Raw genomic sequence first — 15,370 nt, 5'->3', positions numbered from 1 at the left:
TTGCTTGCTTGCTTGCTTGCTTGCTTGCTTGCTTGCTTGCTTGCTTGCTTGCTTGCTTGCTTGCTTGCTTGCTTGCTTGCTTGCTTGCTTGCTTCAGTAAAGGGAAACATGGCTTGAAGTTCAAATGTAGCTTTTGAAACCATGCAGCTTCTTTAGAAAGGTCCTTGCATCAAATGCAGGACCAGCAAGATCCAAGGCTCACTTGCTGGGGCAAAGGGGCAGCTAAACAAGGCAGCCCTGCTTGGGTCTGGCAAAGGCTTTTCTCCATGCCTCTCTCCCTAGGGACCAGAAACCCTCCAAGGCCAGGCTGTAAATGTTGAGCTTTGCTTGAAAGTGGCTGGTAGTTCCGGGATTCAGAAGGAGCCCACAGCCTGAGAAATTGTACTGCAACTCCCATAATCCCCCATGCTGGTTGGAATACTGGCATATAACTGTCCACCAGAAGGAACTTTTCTAAGCTCTGAGAGGGCTTCCAAACTCTTTTTCTCCAGGATCCACATTCTGGAATCAGAACAGTGAATAAAATGCATCCTTGCTGGCATTTAGGCAGAGAGAGACCTTCAAGAAGGCAGCAGAGTTTAGCAGAGGGAGCAGAATTCTGGTTTATTGTCCTGGGAAGCATCCAGCATCAGGTCAGGAAAGAGAAAAGCAAGGAAAACACAGAGTCCAGAAGCACAGACCCCTCCATGACACCCCTGCTGAAACTTGAGGGCCAGGATGATGGGCCTTCAAAACACATAGTTTTTTCCTTCTGGGCTCAGGTGGAACTGGGGACTCAATTGCCCAGCATCCGAAGGCAAAAGCCCCAGGGCTCCTTCCCATGGATACAGTCCCAAAAAAGCAGCAGAGCTGTTTCCCCATGGAGGGAGGGCAGCCCCACGAGAAGATACAGATTGTGGAAAGGAAAGAAATGGGGAGCAGCAGCTCTTTCTGAGTTTGGGGGTGCCAAGGTGGCCATGGGGCATTGGCCAGAGAAGGGGAAGGGAGGCTCAGCTGAGAGTGCTCTGGTATTGGGGGTTCACCTAAAGCCAAGAGGGGCTTCCATAGGATCATAGAGCTGGCCATCCAGTCCAACCCCAAATCTGCCATACAGGAACTCTCAATCAAAGAATCCCTGACAGATGCCCATCCAGCCTCTGTTTAAAGACTCCAAAGAGGAAAACTCCACTACACTCTGAGGAAGGAGTATCTTCCACTGTCAAACAGCTCTTGCTGTCAGGAGGTTCCTTGTAATGTTGAGGTGGAATCCTGGAGCTTGCATTCACTGTTCCTGATGCTATTCTCTGGAGCAGCAGGAAACAAACTTGCTCCCTTCTCAATATGACATCCATTTAACATAAACAGGGCTATCATATCACCTCTTAACCGTCTCCTCCAGGCTAAACATCCTGGAGAGGGATGTGTGCCCTTGACAATTTTTCTCTCACTTACATTTCCACAGATGAAACCAAGACACACATGGCCAAGCAATGCCAGACTGCGGTCAGGTGACAAAAACCATTAACGAAGAACACAAGCTAAAAGAGGCTGCAGCAGTTTGCTTTTGCCTGAGCTTCCTGGGAAGGACATGATCCTGCCCCACCTCCCATCTGTTGAGTTAATAAAACACAAACTACTTTTGCACTTCGAACTCAGTTTGCAGCAATGAGGACAAAGGGAGGAAGTGGGAGGAAGAGAGAGAAACCAGGACATTTTCAAGGCAGCTGAAAAAACAGGATGGCAGAGGATTAATCAGGGCAATTGGGGGGTATGCAAGGGCTTGCTAGCTTAAAAACTATTCCATAACTATAGTTTTTTGTGGGTTTTTCAGGCTATGAAGCAGTTTTCTAGAAGAGTTTATTCCTGATGTTTCACCAGCAACAGCTGTTTGTGAAACATCAGGAATAAACTCTTCTAGAACATGCCCTCATAGCCCAAAACCCCCCACAAAAATTATGGATGCTGGCCATGAAAGCCTTTGACTTCACATATTCCATAACTCTGACTCTACCTTTCCAAGCACATGGAGGGAGGGAGAGAATGACAGAGATACACATGGAGGAGGGAAGGGGAGGTGCATTCAGATATGCAGGTCATAAGTCCAGCCTGCCAGGTGAGGAAGAGGTTCAGTCATGCAGCTCCTCACCTGGCCCTTTCAGCAAGGCATGGGCAGACATGGGGCAGCAGCAGGGGGAAGTGCACCCTCTTTTCACAGCCCAAAGTCTTTTCATTTACAAAAGTGTGGGGAAACATTAGGAGAGTGGGATGGAATTGCAAGTGGGGCCCACGGAGGTGTTGGTGAGATTTTGAGGACCGAAAGAGGGTGACGCCAGGGTTGCCAATCTGAGGACATCCAACGGACAAGGTGGAAGGGACATTGGCGTTCTCACAGTGCCATGGGATAGCAAGGCATGGGTGGTCATCACTAGGCCATGATCCTAAAAGCAATGAGGAGCTGACCTCTTGCAAGGTTGAAGTGATGGGGATGATCCCAACCCACTCTTGTGATCTGGTAGGAAATGGGACCATTCCTCCTACTCTCCTTCCTTCAGAAGGGGCAGAGAGAGTGATTTCTTGCCCCCATAAGGACCAGCCTGCTCAGAGAGGAGGAAAATGAGGAGGTCCCATCCTTTGCGTGGATTGAGAGCCCTCTGAATCCTCTGTGGCTGCCATGGTTCTTGCTCCCAGTCCATCCCCCGGAAGGCTGCAGAAAGGTCTCCCTTGAGGAGGGTCTCAGACGTCATGTTGGGCCGATGAGTCGATGCGTCGGGAGGCCGGGCCCAACTCCACTTTGCAGACGCGCTGGGCAAACTTGAGTGAGCAAATGGATTCACCCACATTTTTCTCCAAGGGAGAGATCTGAGGAAGAGGAGAAGGAGGAAGAGGGGAAAGTTGCTGGCTTGTTGTTGCTAGCTGCCCTCCAGTGTACTTTGACTTGTGGTGACCCAATGGATGAGACATCTTCCTCCACTTGGTGGACTTGTAGATTCAGACCCATAACCTCTCTAACTGAGTCTATCCATCTGGCATGTGGTCTTCCTCTCTTTCTGCTGCCTTCTACCTTTCCTAGAATTACTGTCTTTTCTAATGCAGAAAGCTCCAAATCTTTCCCAGCCTGCATTTACATTTGTCTCTCCACATTCGTTAGGGTTAGGGGCACAAGACCCCCGTGAATATGGAAAAAACGCAAATAACAAAAACACCATGTTTTTACCTGAGAGGACACCTCTCTAGGAATCTCTAGGTCCTCCAGTGCAACTCTGTGGTCGACGTCCGACAGACACTGACCATAGAACTGCGCTGGATGAGCTACAAAGGCCTAGTAGAGTCTTCTCTCTAGGAATCTCTAGGTCTTTCAGTGCAACTTTTAGTTAAAGTTGACCATAGAGTTGCACTGGAGGACCTAGATGTTCCTAGAGAGAACATATTATTCAAATCCGTGAATAATCAAAGTCGCAAATATCAAAGCTGCAAATATGGAGGGATGAGTGTATTTATTTATCATTTGTATGCCACCTTTTTCCCAGAAGCAGCTCCCAGAGTGAGTCAATTTAAAAAAACACCTTTATAATAAAAAATTTAAAACAATTAAAATCACTGCATAAAGCAGTATAAAATCATTGGAAAGACATACAAAATTGTAAAAAGGCAAATAAAATATCCCAGTAAGGAGTATTTGACTGAACCGACTGGGAAGGCCAAACCTCTCTGTCCTAGTCTCCTCGCACCTCACTGTGAGTTAATTGGGTAAAAACTCCTTTTGAGCACAATTTGAGGCAACTGAAGTAAGTTGAGGACAAAGGGGGAAAGTGCGAGGAGGAGAGAGAAACCAGGACATTTTTAAACCAGCTGGAAAAGTGGGATTGCAGAGGATTAATTAAGGAAGTTGGAAGGTATGCAAGGGTTTGTTAGCCAAAGGCTATGGCATAATTCTGACTCTGCCTTTCCAGCTGAGAAAGGCTGCATCTTCACAGCAGAAATGATCTGGTCTGACACCACTGTAAATGCCATGGCTGAATGCTATGTGGCACCAAAGCTTCAAACTGGATTATTTCTGCCGTGCAAATGCAGCCAAAGTGAGATGGCAGATAGTTAACCAGGGTTATCTTTTCCAAAGGCAGTTGGTGGGTTTGGAAGGGTTTGCTAGGTAAAGTCTATTCCATAATTCTGACTCTACAGACAACAGATAACTAACCAGGACTATCTCTTCCAAACTGGGACAGTTGGAGGGTATGGCACCCAACAAGCCTTGAAACCCCCACATCCATTCGCTCACCTGCACCATCATGATGGTCTTGCTGCCCTTCCCCAGGGAGTCCTGCAACAGGTAGGTGAGTTTGGAGTTCCTAAAGGGCACGTGGGCCTGCTTGGCGCGCAAGGCCTGGATCACCTCTCCCAGGGCCAGCAGGGACTTGTTGATATTCTGGGCCTCCTTCAGGCGCTCGCCCTGCGCTCCAGACTTCCACACTCGCTCTGAGCCGGCCAGGTCCACCAGGTTCAGCTTTCCTGCAGAGGAGAAGGAAGGCGAGAAAGGATGCAGGAGTCGCCATGGGTCGGTCACCCCTCCGAGGGGCTTGCAGCGACTCCGGCTGGGATGATGATGATGATGATGATGGTGATGATGATGATGATGATGATGATACATTTTTATATACCGCCTTTCCAAAGGGTCACGGTGGTTTACAATGTTACATAAACACATAAAATACATAAATAATTTACGTAAGCAAATACATAAAATACCTAAATAATACTTAACGTATACGACTAAAATTCCACCCCTCATCCCTTAACTAAAATCCAATCATCAAATTCCAATTTAAATTCATTAAATATTTTAAAAAGATAAACTTAAATTAAGCAAGTTAAAAGTTAAATTTTAACATTTTAAAATAGGCTGGCATAGGAGGGACATTTGGGGCAAACAGGGATCAAGAGCTGATGAAAACATTTTTTGTGGCACTGAAGGGTGATGGGATGAAGTGGGTTTAAATTCATTCTGCTCCATCTTAGCCTATGGCCAAGAATCAGGAACCTGGACAGGGAACTTGGAAAGCGATATGACAAACAGTATCTATACATAGGTTTTGCAGGCTCTGTGACCAAGGTCTAGAACAGTTTATTCCTGACGTTTCGCCAGCATCTGTGGCTGGCATCTTCAGAGATGCCATCTGAAGACGCCATCCACAGATGTTGATGAAACGTCAGGAATAAATGCTTCTAGGACATGGCCACAGAGCCCAAAAAAACCACTAAAAACTATGGATGCTGGCCTTGAAAGTCTTCGACTTTACCCACTATTTATACACACACACACACACACACACAACTCCAATGTAAATATATTATTGAGAGCTAGTGATTTGAGCAATGGACTACAGCTCTGAAGATCAGGGTTCGATCTTCTGGTGCAAAAAGCCCATTGAGACTTCCAGATTCCCAGACCTCTGCAGTCAGTCTATAACCATATTTATTTCATTTCATTTCATTTGTTTAGGGAGCCAGAGTGATGTAGTGGTTTGAGCATAGGAGCATAGGACTAGGACTCTGGAGATCAGGGTTCAATTCCCCGCTTGGCTATGGAAACCCATTGGGTAACCTTGGGTGAGTCACAAAATCTCAGCCTCAGAAAAACCCAGAACAGTCGCCAATAAGTCAAAAACAACATGAAGGCTCACGACGACAACAAATATATTTGCACTGGGGTTGTAGTGATGGGCATGTGCAGTCCTTTAAGATCTCCTGGGAGGGCTAATGTGCCCCCTTAGCCTTCTGCAGTTGCCCAGACCTGCTCTACAGGGACACTTTTGCGAAGGTTTGGAGGGCCCTGGTGCATTTTACCACCTGGAGAGGCCTTTTTTTTTAGCAAGAGGAAATGACTAAATGTCAACTTCTATTCAATTCCTATTCAATATCCTGTGCCTGAAATGGCTTGGGGGGGGGGTGTCACTCACCCAGCATAAATGCCCCAAAGCCCCAGAGCGCACCTGGGGACAAAATATTGCATTTTGCCCACATCTTTCTTAGGAGGATGCCCAGCAGCCAAAGTCTTCCTGTCTGATTTCAGAGAGACAGCCTTCTGCCCCCAAAGCAACCTCCTTCGTCCCAGTTCCTGCCAGGTTCCAGCCCCATTCCACCACCATGACCCATCACCACCCCACAGGTATAGGTGCCCCTCTAGGTACCTGTGACCTTGGTGCCACTGGCCAGCTCTGTGCCAGTAATGGTGACGGTGAGGAGAGCATGGGAACGAGAGCTGCGTTCGTTCATGTGGGTGGAAGAGGTTGCCCGGTTCCGCTTCCCCAGCAAGAGCATCTGCAAGAAGTCAAAAAGAGGAAGGGGTTCAATGTAGGTTGGCATCATACATGAATTCCACACACATGTTTCCCTTCTAGAAGTTATCGGCCCCGTAGACACAGCATTTGATGCTGAGCCATAGTCCACATTACTCCATCTTTTGCACCCTGCTTTGTGATAGTCTCCCTCCTTGGAAGTCTTTAAGCAGAGGCTTGGTGGCCACCTGTCAATGGGGATGCTTTGATTGAGAGTTCCTGCATGGCACATTGGAGTTGGACTGGATGGCCCTAGGGGTCTCTTCCAACTCTATCATTATATGATTTCATGATATGGGTTATATGGGATCAGAAGTTATATGGGATCTGAGTAATGTATGCAGCATAGCTTTATGACACTGTTTTTTTCTGCTTCATTATCCAGCGAATAATCTTATCCATTTTAATAATCTTAATGATATTGTTTTAATGTCATTGTTTACTGTTATGATTTATAAGTTATGGTGGTGGGTGGGTGCAGTTCTGGGGCACTGTATTTTATTGTATTTTAATGTTGTTAATGTTGTTAGCCGTCTCAATCTCATTGGAGAGGCGGGGTATAAATAAATGTTATTGTTATTATTTATTATCATCAGTGGGGAAGATGGGAGCAGACCTGCCCATCAGTCATGCATCCAAACAGAAGAGCTGTGGTTCTGGAAGTCCCTGGAGGCCTGGAAAGAAGAGCTTCTCTAAGGGTTTTGGTGGGTGATTCCTTCCATCTTCCCTTAAAAGTGTAGGTGAAGTTGCATAAATAGGTACCTAATTATGAAGCCAGGCCAGTGGGGAAAGCAGGCCTGTGCTTTAGCAGTCTCACTAATCAACTTTAGGGTTTATCCACACTGCAGAAATAAAGCACTTTGATACCACTTTAACTGCCATGACTCAATGCTATGAAATTTGGGGATCTATAGTTTTGTGACATATTTAGCCTTCGCTGTTGGAGAGCTCTGGTGCACCACCAAATCCTGTAATGTCATACAGCATTTGGCCACTGAAGTTAAAGTAGAGTCAAACTGCTTTATTTCTGCAGTGTGGCAATAGCTATAGCTCCAGGGGACCAGAATTCAAATCCTTGCTTGGCCATGGATGGCCTTAGGCAAGTCACACTCTCTCAGCCCAAGAAGATAGCAATGTCAAGGCAAGATCTGAAGAAATCTTGCCAAAAAAACACTATCGGGATTCAAATCCCCACTCAGCCATGGAAACCCACTGGGTGGCCTTGCTCAAGTCACACTCTCTCAGCCTCAGAGGAAGGCAATGACAAACCAGCTCTGAAAAAAATGTCATCGAGAAAACTCTCTGACAGGGAAGCTGTAAGTTTTGAGCTGAGTTCAGGGTTAAATGCCAGCATGATGTAGTGGTTTTGAGTATTCATAGAATCACAGAATCATAGAGTTGGAAGAGACCGCAAGGGCCCTGATCCAGTCCAACCCCTTTCTGCCATGCAGGAAATCCAAATCAAAGCATCCCCAACAGATGGCCATCTAGCCTCTGCTTAAAGACCTCCAAGGAAGGAGACTCCACTTTAATCTTCGAGGAAGGAGTGTGTTCCACTGTCAGGAAGTTCTTCCTAATGTTGAGGACTAATGGACTAGGACTCCAGAAGACCAGAGTTCGAATCCCCGCTGAGCTGCCGAAACCCACTGGATGACCTTGGGCAAGTCCCACTCTCTCAGCCCTAGAGGAAAGGAATGGCAAACCCCTCTAAACAATTCTTTGCCAGGGTTGCTGTATGTCAAAAATGGCTTGAAAGCACAAAAGAACAACAATTGCGACTTGGATGGTTGCATCTCAGCATCACTTTCAAAACCCACAAAGCGTGGGAACTTCATGTCCTTCACAGAGAGTCTAAAATGACCCAATTCTGGCTGTTTTTCTGTTGACAAAGACTTTTCCCTTTAACAAAGAATATTTGCATTGAGTTTTAGGGAACTGAAGGAGGTTGTTGTTGTTTTAAAGAAAGGGCTTTTAGGAGAGTGCTGTACTGTTTTTATTGTTTCACTTGCTTTTATTGTTTCAGTTGTGTTGTGTTGTTTTTGAACTGCTCTCTGAAATTTTTAGCTCCATGTGTTAAAATATTTTTAGCTGTTAGTTCCAGGTCAATGTTGATCTTTTTAAAAAAAAATAATTTATTGAATTTTAATTTAACATAAAATAAATAAGCAACAAACATTCTTTCATTATACATTTTGCATTATCTCTTTTGTTACGTATTCGATTAAGTTACAAACAAGTTCTTACATTCTTATATTTTCCTTCTCTATCTAGATTTTGGTTGATTAATACCAAACTCATATACTGATCTGATCGCATTTTATATTCTTATCTCCCCCCCCCCCCCATAGTCTTGACACTTCTTTCCATTCCTCTTCATACTGTTGGATTGTCTAGCTAAGCTATCTAACAGAGCTTGGTCATTTAACTTTATGACCCATTCATCTATTGATGGTATTATATTTGATTTCCAGTACTTCGCATATATCATGGTATGTTAAGAATTGCTTTTTTATCGGTAAGACACCTTGAGCCCTAGTTTTGTGGGAAAGGTGGATTAAGCCTGACTTAAGTGAGAGTTGACAGCACTAGGCTAAACAGACTCCAAAAGTTCTCACTCATCTCCCTGTGTTCCTATGCCCATGCCAGGCTTTAACACTGCCCCACACTGGACCTAGCCCCAAAGCTGACTGTGTCCACTCTGCCAACCTTTTTAATCTCCCGGAGGCTGTGCACCTCAACACTGGTCAGTCCTGGCACATGCAGCTGACCGCTCCCATCCGGATTCAGTTTGACATCCAGTTTCTCTTGGGAATCCTTGGCCAAAAGATCCCTAAAGAGAAGGAGAAAAAAGTAGTTTCTTGTACAGCCCTCCTGGGAAAGATACCATAGATACTCAACTATGGGGCTCAATAGACCGCCCAAAAACAGCGGAGTGCAGGCTACCATTTGAACTCCGGAGGGACGCTGCAGCAGCCAAATCACGCAGCATCCCTCTGGAGTAAAAAGAACCTGTGAAAAGCGCACTCTGCACAGCATGACTGCACCTGTTGCGCGTCCATGACGTAAGCGTGGTGCCCGGAGGTGCGGACGCTGTGCCACACTTGCGCCATGCACACACACCTCATATGGATGACACCACATAAATATGGCACTGTACATATGTGTTAGGGTTCCAGAGTGTGCGGATGCTGCATGCTCCAGAACCCTAGAATTGGCCCCAGGCCACCACAAACTGTTGACCTCAAGCATAAGTCAAGGTTTTGGAGTCAAGATTAAGGATTTTGATATTACCCATAGATAAGTCAAGGGTAAAATTTAGGGGCCTGTAACAAAGGATGTAAAGAGTGAAGCAAAGGGAAATGATGCCAAAGAACTTGGAAAATTCTGTAAGTCATAACTGTTTGTGTTCACCATAAAGGCTGGATGGACGAGATAGTAGAGGGAGTCAATGCTTCTTTTAGGTGCTCCCAGGATGGGTTAAGCTCTCACCTTTTGCCACACTACTCAGAGGATGCGATGGTTCCTCTTTTAAAAAATAAGAGTTAATGTACAGTACTTACCTAGAGATAGATTTGTATACATGTACTTACATTCATTGACCCATGGATAAGTCGACCCAGGTTTTCAGGGTCAATTTTTTGACTAAGATTTCTAGACTTGTACATGAGTATACACAGTAAGCTTTCAGGATGGCTAAGGTCTCCTGACTACCAGCATGGTTTGTGAATTGGACTATGACCCTGGAGACCATGGGCTTCTTCATCAGGCAAGATTTTACAAACAGTTCAGGTGACTTCAACAGATCCCCAAAACTGCAGCTTCAGTTGGCACTTATACAGTACAAGCCAGGGTTCGTAGGTGAGAGGTGCAAGGAATGGCAATGCAAAGGATATTGCTAAGAGTTGGGAGCTGACTCTCTGGACACAGCCTGGGCATCATCATCCACAGCTGCTTAGAAACAAGCCAGGACTCAAGTTTGCAAATTTTAGGAGGAAGGAGATAGGAGCAGGGTTTGCTCTGTTGACAGGTTCCCAGCTAAATGTGTAGATCTTGCACTAAGGCTGCATCCACACTGGAGAAATAACCCGGTTTGGCACCACTTTAACTGCCTTGGCTCAAGACTATGGAATTCTGGGAGTTGGAGTTTGTTGTGGGCCCAGAGCAGAAATGCCAAACTGGGTTATTTCTACAGTATGGATGCAGCCTAAGAGAATTCACACATCTGCAAGCCCAAGTGATCCAAAAATTGAATAGGTCACAGATGGGTATCTTCATCTCCATAATGCAGTTAAGCATTCCCCAGTCTTTTTAAAGGCTCTTTTTCTTCATTCAGTTACACTCAGGCCCTCCAGACACAAGTGCAAAGTGCTGAATGCATTTCATTCTCTGGCAATTCACCTCTCCAAATTGCATCACTGACAGTATCACCCTTTCAGTTGTGTGTTTTCTCTCCTGCAGGGCAGCATCACACTTTAGTCTATTATTATGTGAACAAGGTGATTAATGCAGAACTTCCCTAAGCTATAGCGGGAAAGAAAGACTTTGCAGCAAGATCTGTGGCTGGTTACTTGCACTGACTTGGGCTAAGGAGACTTTCAGTTTAACACATTTGGTGTTAAAATGTTTGGTCTTGCCTAATGTACCTTGCAGACAAGGCAACACTGTGTGTCCTACTGGGCTCAGATCCACGATTCCTAAGATCCTTGGCTTGTATTTCCAAAAAGCATGTCTCTGGTTCCTATGATATCCCTGAAAAATGGATCCAATGCCTCATTGATTCTTAAAGATAGATCCAGAAAGATCTTCAAAGGTGAGGAGATCAAGCCTTGTTGTTGTTGTTGTTGTTGTTGTGTGCCTTCAAGTCGTTTCCGACTTATGGCAACCCTAAGGGGAACCTATCATGGGGTTTTCTTGGCAAATTTCTTCAGAAAGGGTTTGCCATTGCCATCCTCTGAGGCTGAGAGAGTGTGACTTGCCCAAGGTCACCCAATGGGTTTCCATGGCTGAATAGGGATTTGAACCTTGGACTCCAGAGTCCTAGTCCAACACTCATATCACTAGCAAACAAATCTGGAATGAAACAAATACCAATGAAGGAAAACCATGCATATTTATTAATGAAGAAAAATTTACATTCACAATTATGACCACATAACTTGAGAGAACCAGCATGCTGTAGTGGTTTGTGTGTTGGATTACAACTCTTTGTAGATTTGCCTTAGGGTCGCCATAAGTCGAAAATGACTGGAGGGCACACATCAACAACAACAACAACAACAAACCATGGGCTTAAATATCTCCTCCAAACTACCAATCCTATCAGGTGCAGCCGATGGAATTAAAGCATTACCACAGTGCTACGGCTGTGTAGTGTGGATGGACTGTGCAGTATGCACTCCCCACCTCTTACCTGATCACCTCATTGTAGATCTCCACCATACTGAGGCTGACAGTGTATTTCCATGCCTCTTCCTTGGCTTCCATCTCCCGGTACAGGGCCTGCAGCGCTCGCTGGTTGATCCCGGGGTTATCTGGGACACCCTGGAACCGGAAGGAAAAAGGAAAGGCTCTGGGCTCATCTGTCCCAAGGGAAGTCAGGGAGGAAGAGGGAGGTTCAGGTAGGATAAAATCTCAGGCTAGCAACTGCTTCATTTGCAGACATCTCAAGTTGCATCGATACTGCAAAATTAATGCAAGCTGACACTGCTTTAACTGCCACGGCTCAGTGCTATGGTAGTCTGGGGAACATTGTTTTCTGAGCTATTTAGCCTTCCCTGTGAGACAGCTTTGCTGCCACAACAAACTACAAATCCCAGGGTTTCATAGGATGGAGTCGCAACTGTTAAAGAGGTGTCAAACTGCATTAATTCTCCAGTGTGGTAGGCAGCTGCCTCCGCCTCTCCAGCCAAATCCTGTAACCCACTTGAGTCTCTGTACTGGGAAGAAGGTGGCATATAAATAAACATCACAATAACATCATAATAATTTCTTAACTCTCCTCCTTCCCTTCTCTCAGGCCAGGGATCGCTCAGCCTTCCTTATCAGGTGGAGACTTCTTTTAACAGGACCATCATCTCTGTGGCACAATGACTAGAACAGAGGGCACCAAAGAAATGTTGCAATGGCCATGGCAGCAGAAGTGAGGCTTATGAGTGGGCACTGGGCAACTCCTTTGGCATTGGGCAATTGCCAGCCAAACCCATTGTTCATCTGAGCATGGGAGTCTACATGTCCCAAAACACTCCCAGGCAGCAATGACTACCTGAGCAAGGCAACTCTGGTGATAGGTCTGCAAACCATCATTCCCAGCAGTAATTCACAACCCAGCAAAGGTGAATGACAATTTAATTGCCAGCAATAAACTCCAGTTTCCAAAAACACTTTGTGGAAACAGGAACAGGCACATAGCAAGGATAAGACTGCAACAAACGTTACAAGCGGTGTCACTTTTTAGAATTTGGTTACAGTGATCCTATCTATTACAATTTCATCCAGAGGTTTTGTCAGTCCATTTGGAAGTGCTCCCTAAGGAAGGAGTTCCAAAGTCTGGGAGCAGACACCAAAAAGGCCTTCTCCCTTGTTCCAGCCAAACATTCCTGGGAAGGCGGAGGGACCGAGGGGTCCCAAGCCACCCACCCACTCCATGAGTCAGCCCTTACCTCCATGGTATAGGTCTTGCCTGAGCCCGTCTGCCCATAGGCAAAGATGCAAACGTTGTAGCCGTTCAGGCAGGACATGACCAGTGGCTCAATCTCCAGGAAGACCTGCACAGGGGCAGATGGCAAAGTTAAAGGGAGCAAGCAACACACCTTCCCAAAAAACAGTACTTGCAAAGACTACAATGAGGCTGGGAGGCAAATGCAAGGAGGTGCGGGTGCATGTGTGAGCAAGTGACTAGAAAGAGACATTAAGAGGAAAGGCAAAAGAAGGACCAATTCATAAATGTTAGCATGGTGCAGGAGTTTCAGTGTTGGACAAGGACTTGGAAGGCTCGGGTTCAAATCCTTCCTCAGCCATGGAGCCCCAAGTCACCCTCTCTCAGCCTCAGAGGAAGGCCATAGCAAACTTCCTCTGAAGAAACATTGGCAAGAAAACCATAGGATAAAGTTGATAATGAATACCCATTTGCTGACCTTGGGCAAGTCACACTCTCTCAGCCTCACAGGAAGGCAATGGCAAGCCTCCTCTGAGGAAACTTGCCAAGAAAGCCCCATGATAAGGTTGCTTTAGGGTCACCATAAATCAGAGATGACTTGAAGTACACAATAACAACAACAAAGGGCCACCATAAGTCAAAAATGAATATGGGGGAAAAGTAACAACGACTTGCAACTTTTCAGCTAACGGTTATGCATGATACGATATCTAACTTCCTTTGTTGCCAACATACTGTCTTAGGTTTATTGATCCTACTAATCTGTTGACCCTACTGTTTATTGATCCTACTAATCTTCAGCCCCAGCTATTGCCAATTTCCTTGGTTGTGTTTGTAAAAAAGAAAAATTACAAGGTTTCCAAACTTTTTTAAAACTACAGATTTTTCTTCAAATTAAGACAGTGACCAGCTCCATCGGAAGGACTCTTGCCTCTAAATTGCTAAAAGGTATATAAGCCGCAGCAATTCCGTATATTTTAAATAAAAGAGCCAGATGGCTCACATTTTAAAATTTGGCATCAAATACAAAATCAAATCAAATACTACTACTAATAGAAATCAGGACTCCACCCTCCAAATGCAAAACATTACTTGCTGAGCTTTCTAGTTCTTCTGATACAAAGCCATCTTAAAGAACTAGGTTTGCAGCGCCTCCTGCTGGTTTTCTAAAAACTTACACATTATCTTTTGCTTTTGCAATGGGGAAAAAACCATTCCACAATCTCTCTTTGCTGTTTGTCTCCTCTTCTTCATGGTCTGCTTTCCAAAAGATCCCAGGAATGGGTCTTGGCTTCAGCATCTCTGGGGTGGTTGAATCCGCTCTGAGTTTTAGTGCAAACTTGAAACAGACTTTCCAAAGGGCTGAACCTCTTTCGAGGCTATTGCTCTGCAAGTGCCATGCCCTCCCACAAAAACCCTGACAGTTGCAAGAACTGCAGTGAGACAGATGCAAGGAGGTGAAAGGACATGAGCGCCAACCCTTCAGAGGAGTGCAGTGTGTGCAAATAAGTTTAGTGAGGGAAAAGAGAAGGTTGCATGGAGGGGAGGACAAGCTCAGAGCAAGTGCATTACCTGCTGCGGCATCAACCACAATTCTGGTCATCCTGGTGGGGTGTGGGGTCCCCTTCCTGGCAGCCACCTAGTAAATCATAAGGGGTCACAAGGCAGCAAGGGCCTGGGTTCAAGTTCTGGCCAAACCAATAGGGTGGGCAGTGCCCAGGAGAAGGCACAACCTCCTGGCCCTTTGCCACACAAATGCAACCACCTGATCTAGAAGCATCTCCCTTCCTATGTTAGGCAAAATCCCACAGCTGTGTCAGGGTGGCCCTGCGCACGCTCCCTGGCAATTAATTGTAATTAATGTTTTAGTTTTATCCCTTTTAAATTACACATTCACTGTGGTTAGGGGCACAGGACCCCCTTGAAAGTGGGAAAAAACACAAATTAAAAAAAAAAACACTACCTCTCTAGGAAGCTAAAGCAATGAATCCTCTAGGAATCTAAAGCATCAACCCTGCATCTTTCAGGACTGGTGGCAGTCTGGCTTCACTGCTTGGCCTTAGGTTGTAACAAAGGTCTGTGGGAAGTGGGTCCCTGGAGCATGTGCCTAGAGCATCACATTGCGGCTCCTTCTCACCTCCTCCTGGGTGGCCTGTGGCAGGAAGACCTTGTCCAGCCGGAAGGTGCGCTCCTTGCCCTTGTAGCAGGTGCTCACGCAGCCATCGTCACTGAGGTCGGCCTCTACCATGGTGGCCCCGTCCCCATCCTGCTCCTCATCCTTAGTCAGTGGTTTTAGGCGGCACAACACCCGGATGTTTCCTGCAAGGAAGGGGGAGAGTTGCATGCCATGGGGACCTAACAGAACCCTAAGAGCTTCAGGGGAAGGCTTTCTCTTGGTCCCACC

The 15,370-nt window shown here is 45.8% G+C and overlaps 1 protein-coding gene across 1 annotated transcript in view; it reads right to left on the bottom strand.

Moving 5' to 3' along the window:
• Positions 1-1,984: 1,984 nt before the first annotated feature.
• KIFC2 (kinesin family member C2) overlaps positions 1,985-15,370 on the bottom strand; it is a 38,502-nt gene continuing 25,116 nt past the window's right edge. The window contains exons 13-19 of the mRNA XM_042465995.1: positions 15,104-15,285; positions 12,971-13,075; positions 11,722-11,852; positions 9,018-9,141; positions 6,165-6,294; positions 4,256-4,485; positions 1,985-2,838 (exon numbers count right to left, since the gene is read on the bottom strand). Coding sequence (XP_042321929.1) covers positions 2,713-2,838; positions 4,256-4,485; positions 6,165-6,294; positions 9,018-9,141; positions 11,722-11,852; positions 12,971-13,075; positions 15,104-15,285 — 1,028 coding nt within the window. The 3' untranslated portion in view covers positions 1,985-2,712. The remainder of the gene's footprint in view (positions 2,839-4,255; positions 4,486-6,164; positions 6,295-9,017; positions 9,142-11,721; positions 11,853-12,970; positions 13,076-15,103; positions 15,286-15,370) is intronic.

The sequence above is a fragment of the Sceloporus undulatus genome, chromosome 4 (genome assembly GCF_019175285.1).
Source record: "Sceloporus undulatus isolate JIND9_A2432 ecotype Alabama chromosome 4, SceUnd_v1.1, whole genome shotgun sequence".
NCBI lineage: Eukaryota > Metazoa > Chordata > Lepidosauria > Squamata > Phrynosomatidae > Sceloporus > Sceloporus undulatus.
This window is presented reverse-complemented; position numbering and strand designations above follow the sequence as displayed.